Source organism: Cheilinus undulatus, linkage group 16 (genome assembly GCF_018320785.1).
Source record: "Cheilinus undulatus linkage group 16, ASM1832078v1, whole genome shotgun sequence".
NCBI lineage: Eukaryota > Metazoa > Chordata > Actinopteri > Labriformes > Labridae > Cheilinus > Cheilinus undulatus.
This window is the reverse complement of record NC_054880.1, coordinates 16977349-16998410: the sequence shown is the minus strand read 5'-3', so window position 1 is coordinate 16998410 and position 21062 is coordinate 16977349. Positions and strand designations below refer to the sequence as shown.

At 39.7% G+C, this 21062-nt stretch overlaps 1 protein-coding gene across 1 annotated transcript; it reads right to left on the bottom strand.

Moving 5' to 3' along the window:
* Positions 1-782: 782 nt before the first annotated feature.
* Positions 783-20895, bottom strand: prrt1 (proline-rich transmembrane protein 1). Its single transcript, XM_041809759.1, has 4 exons — positions 20571-20895; positions 11347-11684; positions 9054-9245; positions 783-5350 (listed from the first exon to the last, which is right to left on the bottom strand). The coding sequence occupies exons 1-4, from the start codon at positions 20587-20589 to the stop codon at positions 5174-5176; spliced, it is 726 nt and encodes a 241-aa protein (XP_041665693.1). The 5' UTR covers positions 20590-20895; the 3' UTR covers positions 783-5173.
* Between the last annotated feature and the right edge of the window lie 167 nt (positions 20896-21062).

Below are 21062 nucleotides of genomic sequence, written 5' to 3'. Positions count from 1 at the left end.
GTGTTAAGGTTGTTTGAGTTTGATAAATGCTTGTAATTTAGATTGTGTAATCAATAATTGTGTTTAATACTTGTGATCTCAAATAATAGTGGTTACCATTTTTACCATTGTTGAACAGCCCTATTGAAAAAGCCTCTTGGAGGAAAGGCAAAAGAACCTTAATTAAGTCCAGTTGCCCCCTTTTGGACTGGATTATGGAGATATATATATTAGAATAGTTTGTTTAATTAGATATTTTCTGCAAAAGACATGAAATTTAACATTATGGCTGACAGGAAAGGCATGAGAAAAAATATAGAACGTGTACAGCTGGCGCTGATGTGCTTTTGCTGGCATGGTGTTGTAAACCACAGTATTAGACAAATTGAGATCGTTCAATAATGTCTGGGACGTTTAAATCCAAAATTCCCAATATTAACCACAGGGTGGCACTAGAGGTAAGGTCAGGGACACCTAAGAGACATTAGGACATATCCCTGGGTTGATGTTACATTTGTCAGGATGGGGAGGCACTAGCTTTGTATTATTTTTGTGCACTAAAAAATTGTCATCACCATGTCGACAAAATGCGCTCCAGAAAAAATCCTGTAAGACCTTATATAACATAAGATAGTGAAGGATAGAGTAGTTCATGTTATGACAGGGAGAGGAAAAAGAGAGAGAGAGCGGGAAAAAACCGGGGCAACTATAAATAGCACCCTAGTGATGGGGGAGAGAGGAAAGGCCACAGAGAGACTAAGAGAATGGAGACAGACTGAGAGACCGCCTTCACCCGAGCATCGTTCACAACCCAAAAATGATTCTTTTATTTGTTACTCAAACAACTGAATTCAGAAACAACCAATGCGTGTGCAACACAGCCATGAAAATAAGTAGAAACCCCAAAGAGAACCACATGTACATAGGTTAACCTTTTTTGTCTCCTTGAACAAGCATCCCATCGCATTTACAGGCTCAAAAACAAAAAGAAAGAAAAATAGGAAAATGAAATGAGGATTGCATCTCTGAGCTGTTAAGGTGAACAGCTATAGTTCATATTACAGAGAGGCCCTAATAGAAAGCACACAGGGAGATGCAGCCTAGCTATTATATAAACTATATGCTAGGAGTGACACACTTACTGCCAGTCTTCTGTATAATATTAATACTAAACATCACTGTGCTTCATTTACTCTTTAACACTGAAATATCAATGCATCAATATAAGGACAGGCCTGTATTTATCAAACAGCTTACAGAGATCTTTTTAGATGGACTGGTTTGATTATTTTTTGAAAGAAACGTGATGTGAAGATTGATTTGATTGCCTTAGCCTAAAGTTGAACTTCTGGAACAAAGAGCTTTGCGAAAAAAGAGGAAAATCCACCTGAAAGTCTGTCTAAAGCTCATTTAAAACATGGTTTCCATTTGTCTAAATACAATCAAAGATAGAAGAGGAAAAAGACACAATTCAGTGGGTTAAGAGGTAGACCTTACGGTAGAAACTGTTTCCTCCGCTTAGCTAATGCCACCAGGTTTTTAAAAGCAAGTTTTGTCAATAAACACATTCTTATGTTCATGCCTTGCTTAAGAACATGATATCATAAGAACGCTTTGCAGGATCTTCTTTACAGCTTTCACTAATGTCCACTCTGACTGAAGGATGAGCTCATTAAAGGGGACATATTTTACCCTTTTAAGACAAGTTTATATTGGTCTCAGAGGTCCCCAAAACATGCCTGTGAAGTCTGTAGCTGAAAAAACACCCCAGTATAGGATATCTGTAGTCTAAAAACCCCTCTGTTTCAGCCCTGCTCAGAACAAGCCATTTCTGTGTCTGTGGCTTTGAATGTTAATGAGCTGTCTAACTCTGCCCCTGACCACACCCCTCTCTGGACATGGATGTGGCTTAATGGATGTGGATCTCCTGCTCAGGAGAAGAGGGCAGGACTTTCTTTCCAAGTGGGGAGGGCCAACCGAACCTGGGGGTGGGGCTAACTCCCCACTTGACATCATGAGGGGGAAATCTGAGAACGACTTGTTTCAGCACACATTTTCTGAAAGGTGGTGAAAGACAGGGGGGAGGGAATGGATTTTTCTGGTACTTAAGGGGATTGTGGACAGGCCAGGGGCACATATTTGTTTTTAGAAAAGCTTGAAAAGGTGTATTTTGCATAATATGTCCCCTTAAAATTGTGGAGGTCACGTTTCACTTTTCAAAATCCAAAACCATCCTCCCTTCCTCTTTACAAGAGGGGGAAAGTCATGATTACATTAACTCAAATTACTGTAATTGAGTAGTTTTTCCGTGTACATGTACTTTGTGAGTACATTTTGAAATCAGTAATTTTACTTAAGTAACCAGAGTAATTGTACTTTTACATGAGCATAATACTTTTGTACCTTTTCCGCCTGTTGACTCCACAGAGGAACATAGTGAGAGAACTATTCCACATCATATCCCCAAACAGCTGTTGTAAACAGTTTAGATGTGTTTTTTGTCTTTAGTTGTGTTTGGATGTTGTACAGTGATCCCTCTTGGGATTCTTTTGGTCATCTTTACAGTGGATTGTTGTTTTTTTTATGTGAAACACATTTGCACTATGAGTGAAGTTATCTGCGGAGTTCGAGTTTGCACTTGTGAGTTTATGTCCTGAGATGCAAAGTATAATTTGCCTTACTATGAGGTTGACTCACTGCTTTGTTCTTGCCAGAGGAGAACCAACTTGCCACAGATTTTCTGTTTCACTGTGAGATATGTAAGGATTTCAAAAGTGTAGTCTATATGAAATTAGTTAACAGTCAATTTTTCGGTGTATTTTACTTTATTATAGACGTGTGACTTTACCGGAACAATCTGGTTGGAGATCTACTCTCTTGTTCTCATGGCAAACAATAAAAGATTATATTTTACTGTGCAACTCCTCAGTAGCTACTCAGTACTTGAAGCAAACTTTAAACACTTTTTATTTTTACTTAAGTAAATCTTAACCAGATTTACTGTACTTTTACTTGAGTACAATGGTCGTACACTTTTTCTTCTTCTACCAACCCCTGTACTTCTCCTGTCTGGCATTCATATATTTTGTGAAAGATAAATATGCCAGGCCGTTTTAGTTAAATTTTAACAAAGGCTCTTTTAAGAACGTTAAATTAGCATAAGCAGGCCATCACAAAAAATTTCTCAAATGTTTTAATAGACTTTTTCTTAGATAAAAAGAAATGAAAATACATCTGAAACTCTGAGTAAATCTTAGAATAAATTAATTCCGGCCTTTCAGTTCTGGACATAAGTTGTTGAGGGTAATACATAAGGGTAATTGTTGTTTTTTAAATATGTGGTCGAGATATGTAAATATTTAATAAATACAGGCCAAGATGTACTTAATATTATACATAAGTGATAATTTATCATGATAAATAATAATAATGACAATAACAGTGACAATAGTTATATATAAACTACAGAATAAACTGTATTTTCACTGTTTCTATTTGTGTTCATCGTCTACAAACATTATTTTTAATACCTCTGTATAATTCTTTTAAAAATAGCATCATCAAAGGGACCAACATAGGAAAAGAGGAAGGGAAAAGAATGTATTAATAGGTCCAATTACTCATGTGTGGGAGAGGAAAAGACAGAGAGAGAGAAAAGGAACGGGGGACAGACTTCAAAGAGCAGAAAGTGCTACAACACAGCATAGGCATTAATATTTTGTCAGTCTCTTCTTTGTAAAACATTCATTTTCTATTCTCCAGTAACTCCAGCAACCCTCACATAATATTCAAGCTGTATCGTTACAGCTCGAACTGACAGCGGCACACCTGCCGCTCAGAGCTGCGCTACATTATGGAAACTCACGTTGAGTGAATCCCCTCTGACTCTTTGTGATTACAACAGTGAAGCAACATCACAGGAACTCTCAGCCTCCACTCCTAACTTTGATATTTAAGACAAATGGAAACAAACTGAGGACGACATGCAGGGCTATGATGCCTCGTAAGTCTAACGTTGCACTACAGTTTCATATACAGTGTCTGATTGGATAAATAGATAAGAGATGTGCAACACAAAATAGGCCAAAACACTTTAAAAATACTTGCAAAAAACAGTATCTGAAAATCTTAGAATCAGATACTTGTCTCCTTAATATTCTTGTTTTCACAGCAGCTTGTTTTAGAAATACTATAACACACATTTCTAGACATTTTTCAAGGAAATATTCCCATCAACAGATGGAAGATAAGCTATTTTTGCACCAGACGCCCATCAGCTAGAATTTATATTTATCATGCACTAAAATATCTATAGATATACGCAGCTGCATCATCTTATGTGGTTACTACAAGGTGCAAAATCTTCAAATATCAAATTTAAGCCGATTGCAAAGTGTCAAACTGCTGCAATAAACTAGTGATATACTGTAAATTAAAGCAAACAAAGTCAGTGCATGGGTAGATATTGAATAACTTATTAAATAAGAGTTTAAATAAATAAAAAAAACATGTAAGTCACAAACATCCAATCTCAAATAAATACTCTGTTGGTTACATTAGACACTCTATCAGTCCTTTCTCCATTTGGTGTGTTAAATGTGTATTGATCAGCCCCTTGAACACTTTAAATCAGCTTTACAGTCTCTTTTCCTGGCAATAACACTACTCTAGAGCAACACTTTTCATTCAGCATGGCACTTTTTTGTTTATAAAGAAGAAAAACACGTACTTTTTTAGATTAAAATGTGCATTCAACTACCATAGATACATCTGTGTGGGCCTGTTTTGTAGATTTTGTTGTATCACACAGCCATTTATCACTTCACCAAAGTAAATAATCAAAATGAATGAATCAGTGTCATATTAACTATTAATTCAAGGAGCATTGTTGCCCTCTTGCAGCTCATATTTGAGGGTAAATATTAAGCGATCGCAGAGCTGACAGCAATTCTGGACCTCATTTAGCAGCTGTTTGTATTTGGTGTTTCAACATTAGCGGTGATTGATTGTTTTTGGTTGGTGGTGTGTTGAATGACAGCGGGTTAAGTCAGAGCTGGATGTGTAACTGAACACAGAGGGCCAGCAATGCGGTAGCAGTTTGGATTGCATTTTTGGTGCTCCTACTTCCTCAGAAACAATTGAGAGTAGTTAGCTAGCTAAAATATGCCGTGATTTCACGTCTTTCTGCGTAGAGTTAGGGCTCCCAGTCGTCATCGTGGTGCTGCGAGGCAATGATGACCACCACGGTGAGGATGGTGCACAGCACAATGGAGGCGATGCCAACAGCTAGGCTGATGAAGGAGAAGTTGCGTGCCTCACGGGAGGCTATTTCCGCTGTCACCATGTCCCCTCTGGCTATCGCCGTACGCACCTATGTGATGCAGGAGAGAGGGGATCATGTGTAGGAGAGGGAGAGAGAGAGAGAGGAGAAAATTAGTTGTTATGTAACAAGAAGATGCACGAGTGGGAGCAGGAGAGAGTCTAAAACACCATGAATGGATCGATTTCACTGCAGCACAGGCCCAATGTGCAGAAAGAGGCCACTCCACACAGCATTAACACAGCATAACCACACACACACACAGCTCAGACCGGTGGGTCCATGCCTTGTCAGCTCGACTCAGCTCAAAGCCAGCTGAGCGGGCCCAGAGGAGAAAATCCATTCTATCGCGTTGCAGCGACAATGGTGCAGTTACATAATGTGGTGTGTTGTGTGCATGTTGGTCAGCACAGTCTGCCTTTACAGAGGCAAACAACAGGCATGAGAGCCACCAGACTGAGCCTTTACATGTCTGGCATCACGCTCAACTTCACTTGTGTGTTGAATTAGCATTAGTAAAGGGCCTGTAAAAGAGCAGCTTAAGCCTCTAAATGCAGAGGTCTTATAGAGAAATGTAGGTGTAATGTAGGTGCTGCTAAATAATGCACAGTACAGGCTATATCATCTCTAAATGTGCAGTATAAATTTGATATTAACACTGGCAGTTTTCTGCTGTATTTGATCAATTTTCAGGATTATGAGTGAAAAGCCTTGCCTAAGTCAGACTAAGATTCCCAACAGGCCCCCAAATTCAGACTGGTAGCTATGAGTTTGTGTGTGATGCTGGCAGTCTTGTGCTCTGAAAAGAGTGAAACAACACAAAAAAAGAAATATGTATTGACTCATCCCAATGTATCAAGAAGAGCACTATATCAAAAGTGTTCCCCCCTTGGATGTTTTACCCTTTTATTGATTTTAGAAATCAATCATGGTCAATATAATTAGGCTTTAAGACAAAAAAAACTTCAATGAAAATACATAAAAATATGTCATGTCAAATAAGTGACTGCATAACTGTTCGCCCCCTTTGAAGTGGTTGACCTAATTCAACAGATGTCCAGCCAATATTAGCCAGTTGTCTCATAATTAGGGAAATGGGGATCACCAGAGTGATGTGATTGTGTCTCAACTGGTTGAAGTATAAAGACACCTGTGTCTGGAAGGTGCAGTCACTGATTAATCAGTATTCCTGGCTACCATTTCACCATGAAGACAAGGGAACACTCCAACCACCTCAGAGAAAAAGGTTATTGAAAAGTATAAGTCAGGGGATGGATCAGAAAATAATCCAAGGCCCCAGAGTTCAGTTAAATCCATCATCAAGAAATGGAAGGAATATAGTACATGTTTAAGTCTGCCTAGATCAGGCCGTCCTCACAAACTGAGTAACCGTGCAAGAAGAAAATTGTGAGAGAGCCCACCAAGACACCTATGACTACTCTAAAGGAACTGTTGCCCAGTTCTTCACCAGTCAAGCTTTATGGGAGAGTGGCAAAGAGAAAGCCACTGCCGAAGAAAACTCAGATTAAATCTTGACTAGAGTTTGCCAAAAAGCATTTAGGAGATTCCATGGTAAAGTGGAAGAAAGTTCTTTGGCCTGATGAGATCAAAATGGTGCTTTTTTTGGCCATCAGACAAGTCCCTTTGTTTGGTGAACACCAAACACTGCACATCACCACAAACACACCATCCCCACTGTGGAGCTTGATAGTGGCAGCATTATGCTGTGGGGGTGCTTCTCAGCAGCCGGTACAGGAAAGCTTGTAAAGGCAGAGGGTAAAATGAATGTGGCAAAATAGAGGAAAATCCTGGTGGATAATCTTATACAGCCTGCAAGAGAACCACTGCTTGGGCAAAGATTTATTCTCCAGCAAGACAATGACCCGAAACATACCGAGAAAGCTACACAGAAATGGTTTAAAGACAACAAGGTGAATGTTCGGAAGTGGCTGCGTCAAAGCCCAGACCTCAGTCTGATACAGAATTTGTGGATGGACTTGAAAGGGCTCTCCAGGCCCAAAACCTGTGTGACCTGACTGACCTTGAGCTGTTTTGCAAAGAAGAATGGAGTAAAATTGCAGAGTCTAGATGTGCAAACTTGATTTAGACATGCCATTTATGTCAGGTCAGGGTATCAAAGTAGATGGAAGATGCAACTGGTGTAACAATGAATGCATACTGCAGTTTAACCACAGTCTATATGCTTAATTTTAGAAAGAAGAATTCAAACCTGACATGGTAAGATAGGACATGGACAAGCTGACAAGAGCATAACACCTCCTTCTCTTTAGAGAGCTTTTGAGTAACAAGCCATAATATCTGTCTCTGCTCTGTGTGTTCTTATTGTGAAATGCTGCTTGACCTACATGAACTTACACACTTTAAACAGGGGTGATGAATCAAAAAGTTTAGATTATGTGTAGATTTTCTATTCAGACTGATGTAATTCTGAGTTTTATTTTTTATTTTTCTTCTTTAAAGACATATTTCTGGTTTTATTTTTGTGCCTTTATAGACAGAAAAATAAGTAGGACAGAGGATAGAGCCAGAGACAGGAGTGATATGCAAGGAAAAAAGCCACAGGCAAGAATCAACCCTGGACTAACCACATACATGGGATGTAACCTGACCGATGGGCCATCTGTGGTGAACACTCTGAATTTTCTAAGTAATCATGGCCTCTTCACAACTTGAAGCTGTTGACATTGAAACAAACTGATATTTTAGGCTTTTTTTTGACAATACTGGTAAACATTTTAACTTTAGATAATAACTGATGGTTAACTATCAAAATGAATGTCTTGGTTAACAGATTACAGTCTACAATTTTGATTAAGGGTGCCAACCTCTGTTAAAATGTCATTGAAACATGTCTTACAAACTGCATAGCACTGATTAGTCCAATATTTTAGTTCACTTTTGATCACTGAAACAAACAGGCGACTTCTGTCTGAATCAGCAGTCATGTGAAGTAGCTCACCAGCTTTAAATTGATGCAATTCAAAAGTCAGCTATTGACATCGATGCATGCAAAAATGGGGCCGATATCAGCTAACATTCAGCTGATGTGTCAGTTACATTGCAATCACCACATTGGTAACCCTTTTAAGATAAAGCACATAGGTCATTTGTTATAAACTGTCATGAAAAGGTTAAAAGCCTGTAAGTAAAGCCCTGCTTGTCTGGCCGATCCGATGTGCCACTTAAAGCTGATATTTTTGGTCTTCATACTGTGTGATCAGACTTCAAATCCTCATGAAACAAAATGACTTCTTTGGAGTGAGAACATGCTGGAAAATTGAAATAAATCTTCGATATTTCATCTTCAGAGGGATATAAATGCGTGCACCACATTTTCGGGTGATTCATTCTTATGCTGTCGAGACATTGTACAAAAAGTCAGAGGTTCACTCGAGTAAGTGAATTTCATCTCAAGGGAACCATGAATGCCTGTGCAAAATTTCATTGCCATCCATCCATTAGCTGTTGAGATATTACACAGCTGAGCTGCCAGCATGACTAAGAACCTGTACAATCATTAATGACCACTGCAATGTCATCCCTCAGGATGTGGGATGAAAAGACGCAGTATATAAACTGCTCTGCTTTTGTGCATGCTCCAATTTCTAACGACAGGTTCCCTCTATAAGGCAGGCGCACCTGCCTTATAGAGGCAGACACCTCAAAGTCTATGAAAGAGGACATTATGTTAATGGACCTCAAAGAAGAAAAGATATCATGAAGTGTCATTAACCTGCACGGCTTTGATGATGGCAATGATGCCTGTGGGCCAGAAGCAGCAGACAGTAGTGAGCACAGCGATGGGCAAGTAGTCGTGAGGCGGTCTACGGTCCATCAGGGTGATGCTTGGGGGCATTTGCATGGGGTGAATCTGGCCAGGGGGGATCGCTGGGTGGCCTCCCCCAGCAGGCATGTAGGGTTGACCCTGAGTGAAGAGAGAGAGAGAGTTAGTACAAGGGGTTTTTAAAGCAGACTAACCTCAAGAGCAAGGAGACAGAACAAAAGAAGAGTAGCATTTTACATTTACATATCAAAGAATCTTGCATGTCAAAGTTTCATGAGCAGCACTGCTGTAGTTTGATACTTAACAGAGTTTAAAATGTCGTTTTAAGCCACTGATGACAAGGTTAAAATCAAACTCCAAAATAAATACATGTTTGCTGACTACAATCACACTTCGGGGCCAGATTTTAAAATTTTGAGTTTCCAAAAGATATGATTTTTATGTACAAATGTGCAAACCTAAAGTCCTTTTTGCACAGGATTAGTCTTATCCAGGGACCTTGGATAATTTATGAGTTATCCCTTGATGTCAGTTTTTATGCATTCACACAGGATAAACAAAGTCTATACTAGACGTGAAATGACTGACATTTCTAAAGGAATGAATAAAGTTGTTGATAATTCATGTGCAACTGTTAAATTACTCCTCGAAAAAGTGAAAAGGAATTAAAAGATAAAAGAAACAAATTGGTCACTACTGAAGATCTTGGGAACAATTGAACAGTAATGGAAAACGTGAATGGCTCAGCCAAAAAAAATTGATGTTTGCTTTTTTGAAATATTATGTTTTTTTGACAACCAGTATTAAAGAGATGACAAGAAACAGAGAAAGAGGGATAGGTAATGATAAACTATGATCTCCAGTATGATTTCAAACCTCTTGACTACCTTTGGAAAAAAAACTAATTTAACAAGAGGTAAAACACTAAAGCCTTCCAAACACATGAAGATTTTTAAAATTATATCTGATTTTTTTCACTCTGAATGACCCCACACATGCTGGAAAAATATTCACAGATTTGAAAGTATTGTTTGTAAAGTGTGTGGTGTAGAACAAGAGGATCAAAACAGCACACCACACACTAACAGATTCTGTTCACCAGCTACTGGAGTCTCCAAACGGCAAATCTCGCACAATCAAACATGACTTTTGAGTGAAAAAGCTAATGTGGCTAGCTGTTAGCTAACTGCTAGGCCCACCGCAGCTGCAGTCCAACTCTCTCCCTTGTCAGTTCATTTGGGGTATGTTTTACAGAAATACACTATATAGACAGAAGTATCTGGCTAAACCTGTTAATTATTGATTTCAGGTGTTTCAATCAGACCTGTTGCCACAGGTGTATAAAATCAAGCACCTATCAAACATTTGCATACAAAATGGGTCGTTCTTAAGAGCTCTGTGACTTCAAATGTGGTACTGTGATGGGTGCCAGCTTTGCAGTAAGATAGTTTATGAAGTTTAATCCCTGCTAGATATGCCAGTCAGCTGTAAGTGATAGTGTTTGAAAGTGGAAGCATTTAGGAACAACAGCAACTCAGCCATGAAGCGGAGGCCACGTAAAATCACGGAGCAGAGTCAGTGAATGCTACGGTGCATGAAGAGTCCTGAACTTCCACTGGCATTAATGTGAGCTCAAAAGCTGTGCAGCAGGAGCTTCATGGAAAGGGTTTCCATGGGCGAGGAGCTGCATGCAAGCCTCACATTACCAACAGACACTGGACTGTTGGCGGTCAGATGGGCGAGTTTGGCAGATCAAGAAGAGTGGAGGCTGTTACAGCAGTAAAAGGAGGGCCACCTCCAAATTAAAGTATATGTATTTGAAAAAAATGTCATTACAGTCCCCATTTTTATGGTCAGGTGGCCAAATACTTTTGTCTAAATAATGTATTTATGCACTAATTTGTGCTATTCTAACGAAAAGATAGTTAACCTTGTAAATGATCTGTTGTACATGCAATTTACATTTCTGACAAAAGGTATTTTTTTCTAATTGATAGAAAAGAAAATGGCCTCTAATTTAAAGAATCTAAATTGCATAGATCTTTCCAAGAGGCGCTCTTGTAGAGTGTCAAAATCAATGTCTTCATGAATATTTCTGTGGTTGAAAGCACAAATTTGTGCCACTGAAAACACAGGAACCATTACCCATGATCTGAGGCGGAAATGAAATGTATCATAAACTGAGCCGAGTCTGCACCAGCCTGATATTAGACCTGTAAGGTTTTATTAGTCTCTGACTCACCGATGCCATAGGGTAGACGGGTACGTAGGCTGTGCAAGGTTGCAGCTGAAGTGGGTAGCCTGGGTGGAGGTATCCTACAGGTGGGTGAGGCAGAGTGCCTCCAGGGCCCTGTGTCTGGACCGTGTAGCCCTGTGGAGCTCCCTGTGGTCCCATCGGGGCACAGTGGAACTGAGTTTCTTGGAGGTATCCCTCTGATCCCGGAGGAGGAGGGGGAGGAGGGTAGTTGGGTTGGGTGCCCGGGGCAGGCTGCATGTTGGGGTGCTGAGGGATGTTGGGGTCTTGTGGGCCAGGGAGATACGGAGGAGGCTGCATGGTCTGACGGCCGGACTCATCGAGACCTGAGAGAAGAGAAGACGAGGGAGGACAGATTAGAAAAAAACATGTAGGAAGGAAACACAAATAGAAAGCAGAGGAAGAACAATAAAAGGGAGAGCGATGTAAGAGTGAGAGCACGTTATCTAACTGTTAAAGCACATTTTTCTGCATGTTGAATGTGCTTATTTCACTGTTGGAAACAGGGAAAACAATTACACAGACCACAGTGTCATGCCAAGACTTCACAGAAAGAAAACATGGGCAGCCTGTTTGCTAAAGATGACGGAGATTGACATTTTTACCTCAAAAGAACCTAGACCTTTCTCTCCCCATCTCTCTTCAAAAAGAGGTAATTAACAATTCAGAAATTTGACATTTCAGAGACAGAAAACTTCATCTGATGGTCTGTCAGGCATCTAGGAATTCAAAGAGCATTTACTCGTGTATGTTATCTAACACCACTTAAAGGAGCCTTGAGATAGCTAAAAGACTAACAAAATACACCGTTAAATGAACATTTAAAGCATTTAACAGCTGGTTTTTGTAGTCTGGACCATTTCTTAGGACTATAGAGACATGGCCAAACCTCTTTTGGGTTAACGTAGATTGAAACACAGTCTCAGTGATAAAACCCATGTTTTTTTCAGAGGCATTACAGAGTAAAAGGATGGCTGTCACCCTATTTAGATTTATGAAAATAATGATACTCTCTGTTTTGTTGAATTAATAAAAACATTCATAACAAAGAAGTTGTTTTGCTATTGCATGATAGATAACAGTTACCATGCCGATTAATCATTCCACCTTAGGTGTAATTGTGTCAATGCTTGTCATGTCCATGCTCCCAGCGTATGGACTAGTTCCTCCTCATCTTTAGATTTCAAGAAACATTTGACTCCCTGTTAGTGCTCCCTTTGGGGATATTGGGTATTGCAGGTACTACTTTTTTAGTCTGTCATCCCACAAATCCATCTTGAAAAGATGGATTTGTTCTCTTTTTTGCTGAACTGAAACTGATCTGACCAATCAGCAAAAAAGAGAACAAGGTGGTAGCTACAGGGGATTGTTGCCACGAGAGCCTGTAGCAATGGCTGCCACCAGTGTAGCAACTAGCACGGATGAAGCAATAGTGCAGCGGCTGTATTATCGAACTGGACAAAATGTCATTATTAAATTAAAAAATGAAGAACAGCACTAAAAATTTTCATAAGAGATAAGTTGTTTTCACTCTTCTGCCAACTTGCTCCGGCATGAGTTTGCGATCATTACGGTTGGGGTTGAGTTGTACTGTAAGCCAGTGTATACAATGGCTAACGCTACAGAAGCAATTAGCTTGGAATGCTATAGAGAGGCGGCCATTTAATCAAACCTTTAAAACCAGAGCAAATAACCACACTGAATGTTCTTGCAGCTCTCCTGTCAGGCCTTGGTGTAAATTTTAGGCCCCGTCCACACGGAGGCAAATTCAGGAGTAGCCAATACGCAATAGTTTTTGTCATATTGGCATTTAATCCATATGGAAACTGCATTTTGGGAGGCCATAAATGCTACGTTTTGAAACCAGGTCCCAGAGTAAACAAATCTGTAAACGCTGACTGTTTCATCTCCTTTAGGACAGCCAGCCGCATCTTTAACAACACGGCGAACAGCAAACACCAGATGTTCTTAAATCCACAGCAGAGAACAACCAGAAGGACAACTAGGAGAAAGTTTGTTGCAGTTTTCTGTGATCTTCTTCTCTCCTTTGGTGCATACCCTAACTCGGAATTTCGGGTAAGATCCAAGCAGCCCGAGGTGGTCGGAATGACGTCATAGCAAAATGGCGTCGCACACCGTGAGAGGTAAACAGAGTCACTTTCCCCTCAACTTTTACTTTTATGTGTCGTCTTATTCAGCATTTGTGTTACTACAGTACAGGCCTCTGCACAGCTCGCTTTGATGCTCGTATAAGTTCAATGACACATGCAGGATTCCCCTCGCTGGTGCATTCAAGTCATACTTACAGCATATGTTGTTTCTCTCTCTCCCTCAAGTAGCTTATATATTTCCCCAGCAGGAATTTTTGATCCTCGAAAACATCCAAACAAACATCAGCTTGCGACTGGCCATGTTTTCCGAGCTTACGCAATGAAACACTTTTACCTCTGAAGTTGGAATTTCCAACCCAGATCTTTCCAAGTTCCGAGTACAATCGAACACAGCATAACATTTTCATCTCTGTGTGGACAAGGCCATAGCCACCTCCACTGATCAAACACTACAGAGACGCTAGCTCATATAGCTCAGGCAACAGTGGAGCTGCACGTCTACTACCTCATTTTGTCATGCCACTCTGATTGGCCCATCATGAATTTGACAGACAGAACATTCATCCAATCACCTTCTGACATTTTTTTTGATTAGTCCTGCCCTTCCCAAATGCTTTATAAGGGAGGTTTCCCAGCTGAAGGTGAAATTTATCCATACAATGTATTTATGAATTGATTCATCATTTGTAGTCATCATTTTTTTTTTCAGACCATAGTAAACAAACACTTGCACCGCTATCTGGGAAAAATAACATTATGCTGCTTCTCTCATAAGGAGACTGAAGGGTCAGAGTCTACTGGCTCTGGCTACACTGCAGTGGACCAGCTACTATTTATCCATCATTATCATTTTCTGTATTGCTATAGATTTTCCCAGTAATATTGCAGCAGATACAGAACTTTCATCTGTGCACAATAGTCATAATTTATTTATGTTGTTTGCGCACATTCTACAATAGAAATACCCCAGAAGGGAATTCCTCTACTTTTCAACCTCAGTGTTGTAAATAAGAGTAAAGATTAGATTATTTGAATTACTTCGAAATTAATACAACAGATTGATGCAGACAGCAGCTGCAATAAAGCTGTGCTCACTACCATGCAATTCTTCAGGGCATTTCCAGGTTAGAACATTTGTCAGAGCACTTGTATCTTTAAACTGACATGCTCAGTATCTGATGCAATTACAGTTGCAGTATGAGTGGGAATAAACTTTCTTTGGCTCTAAAATCTGGTTCAGAGATTATTTGATAAAGATCGGAGGTGAAAACATGAGTCAAGGAGTTGCAGAGCAGAGTTTGGAGAAGAAATATAGAGAAAATGCAGCAAGAATTGGTTGCAAAAGTCAGATTCAGATGATATTGGAAATGTAGATGAGGCCACTGAATGTGTTGTTTGGCCTTATTCATACTAATCATCTTTCCATATGGTTAAAGTTACGGAGCCAGGGAAGAAAATCATCTTTGTTAGTATTTATTGTATTTTACCTAAAAGTAGTCTGAATCAACTGTACATTCATTTACTGATCACTTTATTAGGTACACCTGTTCTAGTGCTCATTAAGGTAAATAACTAGTCAGCCAATCACATTGCAGCAACCAATGCATTTAGACATGGTTAGGATGATTTAATGATGTTAAAACCGAGCTGACACACTGACCCCTGTGAGCAGAGCCTAAAAAAATGCTCCCTTTACATTTTTCAATTGCTATTAATATTTTGACGTGATAAATACTAGCACAGTGGTCTTCTGTGTAATGACAATATAAAAGATTGAGCTGATTCTTCAGAAAGATGCTTTACTCAGATATTTATATTGTGATAGCGTGCTTTTGTAATATGATTTATATCATGGCATTAGGATTGTTACTCTACTCAAAGGTGTTGATGTTTCTTCCACGGTTGAAGGCATCAATCTGATTTTGGACGTCTTAATATCTCATGCTCACACCTCTGCCCCCCTTGTGTTTGTTAACATAACAAATGACTGATGGGGTGTCATGTTTTTCGCAGCAGGTAGGTGGTCGAGGAGCGGTGATGTATTCTGACAGCTACATGATGAGGCGGAGAAGGAGGGGGAGAGAGAGAGGGTGGTGAGGATAAAGGAGGAAGCGGAGAGTGTGATGAGGGATGACGACTTGTGCTCGGGGACCAGGCTTTACGTAACAGACCCCAAACTCCGTCACAGGCAGGAAATGGACCAGAAAGAGACCAAGGAGAGGAACAGAAGCAATGCTCTTAAAAGGGTCATGACGGGATAAAACGGTTCAGCAACCATGAAGGATGAAAGACATGTTGGTGTTTTCATAATTCGTGTGTGAAGAATCAAAAATCTGGAGACAGGACTGTGGGAGTGGAGCTTTCAGCTCAAAATGTGATAACATGAGGCAGCAAAATGTCTGGAATTCTGGCTTCTATCCACATTTATGAAACAACAGACAAAAAGTACCACACTGGAACAAAACCATAGTGCTGTAGTGACTTGTAAACTAGGAAAAGTCATTACAAAGACAGAGCGACTTTTACAAGTCCCTAAGAGATACTTCATCTTCAGTGATTAATTTCTTATCTATTTAAAGGTTCTATTAAATTTATTTGGATCTAATTTAATTGATACAAGGATGGGGGGTTGAATTAAATCAAATCAACACTGTTGTCAATGTGACAGTCTTCACCAGTCGACTGGTTTTCAAAACTATATTACATGTAGAGTTTTTGGCCTTTTGAATGCTAAGAATCACCTTGTCTAAAATATATAACAGGAGTCAGTCTTATTGATTATGATCTAGTTTGTTATTGTATGTTGTAAATAGGCACTGAGCTAAGTTTCATTCTGTCTCATAATCAGTCAAACATACCACACAGCTGTTGTAAGTTGCTACATCTACATAAAGGAAAAACAGGCATGTAAATGTCAGATGCATCCAGAGATTGAAAGAGTATTTCCATGAGAAATGATTCCATTATTATTACATTCATATGCACTGCTGATAGGTCAGTGAGAGTGAATAAAGAGATAAATAAATCAATGAAACAGTTTCAAGTCACAAACTTAAAACAACAGCTCAAAATGTGCAAAAATCGCAATGACAGTAGGAAACCTCCCTAAGTGGGCCCCATCCCACAGCATCATCCCACTGTGAAGTGCATGCATTATTCCTTTAATACCAAAGTTTGCCAATGTTTAGATGGAATTATGAGCATGGCTTTGTAGTATGGGTTCAGCTCACTAAGAAATAAAAAATTAAAAAATTAAATTTGTTGAGAGCTATTTCTTTATTAAGTCTGTTAATAACCTTTATCTTATTCAATCATACACAAAGCAACACTGGCTTTGTTTCAGCAGAGTACAGTTTTCAAAGGTATTCTAACTGAACTCACAGTATGTAAATTCTGCTGTCAGAGAGCTCTAAATCCAAACAATAGCAAAAAAATGACAACTAAAGACACTGCTCAATTCTGCCCACGTCCACAGCTTACTGATTATTTCAAATTGAAGCCTCTATTCAACAAAAAATGCATGCCATAATATAGTTAATAACTGTAATCTACCATTTTTGTTCCATGGACAAATTTCACAGAATGAGGGACAAACATTTTTTAGTGTCCTTCAATGTTCAGTAAACACACTATAGACTGAAGTTTTTGTTGCTCAATTAAAAAAAAAAAAAAAAAACAATCAGCCATGGATTGGTGTACCTCGACTCGACTTGGAAAAGTCTAGTTTGTTCCCAATGTTACAGGGAACGGTGGAGCTTCCAGTGGCAGTTCACGCTTCTTTATGCAGCAGTCTTTGACGTAACATTCAGTATTTCAATGGCAATGATTAATATTTTTATCTGCCCTATACAACTATCCCCTTTATTCCAAGGCATTCTATTGTAGATACCATTATGGGTTGAACTTCAGGTAATATAACACAGAAAAAAAACATTTCTCCCAGTGGCTACCTATGGTGGCTAACCATCAACAGAAGTTGTTTCAAGCAGAGTTCATCTTTTAGAAAATACTGCTTCATTCCTTTAACCAAAGATCCAGCTAAATGTTTAAAATCTATAAGTTATGTTTTCTGAAATGAGCCTGCTGCTCTCTTCGTGGTTATAGTAATACCTACATAATGCTGTTCCCTGTCTGGTTGCATCAAGGATGTTATTCTTCATGTATCAATGTGGAATTTCAGATTTACTAAAGAGGTGACCACATCAATCATGGATGTTAATAAAACAAGAAGAACACAAACCAAAGGGAGAATTTGAAAGGCTCTGACTGGGCTCTTCATTGGCTTTAAAGTTTCAAGGCTTTAACATAATACAGTCATCCTTATTACTGTGGAAAAACTGACATGGCGCTATAAAGTTCACTTCACATTTTCCTCTCATTCCTCATTAGTGGAGAGCAGAGAAATAACTACATTATCTAATCTGAGGTGTAACAGATGATATTCATTCTTTTTAAAAATCTCTGAATTGCTCTTATAATCAGGATTAATGTCTCGAAAATACAACTTTGACAAAAAGCACCAAAAGTCACACTCAGAATTAATGCAAGGTGTCATGGGGGAAAGTGGTAAGGTAGGTAAAAATAACAAAATTCTCTAGCTTTGAAAACAGAAGGAAATATCTGAGGTTATGTAAGTAATGAACTTCAAATAATAAAAGGAGTTTAATTTTTTTAATTCGCTAACAAAGACCAAGCCAGTAAAAGAGTGGACTTAAGATAGTTTATGTTATTGATAAGAGAAGTTTGAATAAGGAGATGAGTGTAAGTGTGAAGAGATGGAAGGATGGAGGGATGAAGGTATGAGGCACGGGTCATGGGATGGAGGAAAGACGGGATGAGGTAGGGGTTAAGTGATGAAAGAGGTAAGGGTCATGGGATGGAAGGATGAGGTAAGGGTTGTGGAATGAGGGATGAGACAAGGGTTGAGGGATGAAGGAATTGGGTAAGGGTCATGGGATGGAAAGATGAAGAGATGAGGAAAGGGTTGAGGGATAAGGTAAGTACAGTGGGATGGAGGGATGAAAGGATGAGGCATGACATGCAGGGGTAAAAGGATGAAGTAAGGGTTGTAGGATGGAGGGATAAAGGGATGGGGCAAGGATGGTGGGGTAAAGGGATGAAGAAATGAGGTACGGGATATAAAGGTTTAGAGGAGCAGGGATGAAGTAATAAGCAAGAGTTGTGGGGTGAAGGGATGAGGCAAGTGGTGTGGGATGGAGAGATAAAGGGATAAAGGGTTGAGGGATGTAGAGACAAGGTAGAGTATGAAGGGATGACGTAAGGGTCAAGGGATGTAGGGATGAGGTAAAAGTTGAGGGATAGAGGGATAAGGTAAGGGATGATGGGATGAGTTAAGGGATGCTGTAAATGTGGAGGAATTGAAGGGATGAGCTAAAGTTTGAAGGATAGAGGGATGACAAGATGAGGTATAGCATGCAGAGATGAAAGTATGAAGTAAGGGTCATGGGATGGAGGGATAAAGGGATGGGGCAAGAGTGGTGGGGTAAAAGCATGAAGCAGGGATGATGTAATTAGCAAGAGACGTGGGATGAACGGATGAGGCAAGGAGTGTGGGATGGAGGGATGAAGGGATAAAGTATGGGTTGAGGGATGCAGAGAAGAGGTAAGGTATGAAGAGATGAGGAAGGGTCAAGGGATGTAGGGATGAGATAAAGATTGAGAGATGAAGGGATGAAGTAAGGGATGAAGGGATGTAGCAACGAAGTAAAGGTCAAGGGATGAGGTAAAGGTTGAGGAATAAAGGGATGAAGGAATGAGGTAAGGGATGAGGGATTTAGGATGAGGTTAAGGTTGTGTGATGCAGGGATGACAGGGTGAGGTGTGGGTTGGGTTAGGGTAAGGGTCAAAGGATGTTTTAATTGTGGAGGGATGAATGGATGAGGGTAAAGGATAAATGTAAAAGGGTGATTGCCTTGTCTGGTGACAGCAGTCAAGATGAGGTGGATGTGGGAGATGCTTTGCTGGTGTCCACTGATTTTGGTGACAATGTTATTCAAGTATTGTATAGAACAGGAGTTTTCCTTTATTTAAATTAATGTAGACATTTCAGGGGAAAATTCTATACATGAATTCGGATGTAAGGATTTGTTAATATCCCATTCTACTTAACATAATAAAGATGAATGCTAGACCCAGACTTTACTGATTTTCTTATCACCACTGATAATACTAGCCCTACCAAGCTAATTGTAGCATGGCTTTTCTCAGCCTTAAAATGAAGACTCTGCTGTATTAACGCGGCCCATATTAAAAGTAAGTGGGCTATATTGTATCTACAATATTTTAACATCATAAACAATACATTCATGCTCATAAATAACGCTATAAAGTTGCTTATCGTAGCATGTCAAATTTAACCTAGCCTGTATTCTGTAGTGCACTCTGCCTTTGCAGTTTCTTTCACAACTTAATTCACATCATTACGACCAATACTCCATTTTTTTTACACTGCATAGCAACGTCTTCAATAGTTCTCACCTTAAAATGTTGAAGGACTTGGGTAAAAACGGGAAAAATGACAGAAAATGTTCTTTTTTTTTTTAGTGCGGCAGACGACGAGGATTACCAATTAAGGCTGTAAGACACGCACAAGTAAAGCCGTGCACGCGCAGAGACACCCACACTCCTGTCTACAGAGATGTACGAAGGCCTGCACGTAATCATAATGACATTCAGGGAAACGGGATATTAGCTGTATCATGAACCATAAAGTAGCATCTCATGCATTTACCGAAGGAATTGGTTTAGTTTGAAGAGAAAACATTTGACTATAAGGACAATATGCAAGTTCAAACATAAATATGGTCACATAGTTTTAGAATATCACTTTAACCTTTTTTTATTATGGGGCCCCAAATAGGGGCTTCCCCCCCTCCAGGCTGCACCCACACAGCGGTACATCATCCGACAGAAACAGCGCTGTGTGTCCACATCAACAGCGGATGGACAGGCAGATGACAGACAAAAAGATATACATACATCCTGATATGTGACCACGGATCAAATACGTTTTAAAAACCCGAGTTAAAAGTAGCTAATTTAGGCTTTAAAATGAGGCCAATTTGAGAAAAAGCAGCTTACCGTGTTTTTCCGACGACATGCCTCCCGATCTTCAGTCCTCCTCCTCTGATCGGATGTATTGTGATTTTAAGAACCGCTCTTTCCTCGTTTGCAATGATGTAGACTTTTCCCTTTTCACTCCAAACCCATCCTCAAGATGTCTTCATCTTCAAAATACCCCCGATGTGATGGTAACTCTAGAATAAACCTAATTATCCCCCAGCAGCAGCGCGCAGGTCTGCTCACTGCTCCTCTCTCTCTCTCTCTGTGCGGCTGTGAGTCTGATAAGGTTTCTCCACTAACGCGTCGCCGTACATTGAATTAATCAGACACAAAGCTATCGTTGTCTTAAAGCGACAGCCCAGGCTGTTAGAAATGCACAATGCACTGTGCCGGAGCACAACAGTATTGTCCAAAGCTCAACAAAAAAATTAGGAAAAGATGGATTTCTGTCCTTGCTTGCAGTTTTCCTGTCATGCACGTTGTCCTCAAATGCTTCAGATTTCCCATGAG

Excerpts from the sequence above, each read along its gene's own strand:
- prrt1 (XM_041809759.1), bottom strand. Across the intron at positions 9,246-11,346 it reads CCGTCTACCCTATGGCATCG|GGTCAACCCTACATGCCTGC; the intron begins GTGAGTCAGAGA and ends CTCTTCACTCAG. Across the intron at positions 5,351-9,053 it reads CCATCATCAAAGCCGTGCAG|GTGCGTACGGCGATAGCCAG; the intron begins GTTAATGACACT and ends TGCATCACATAG.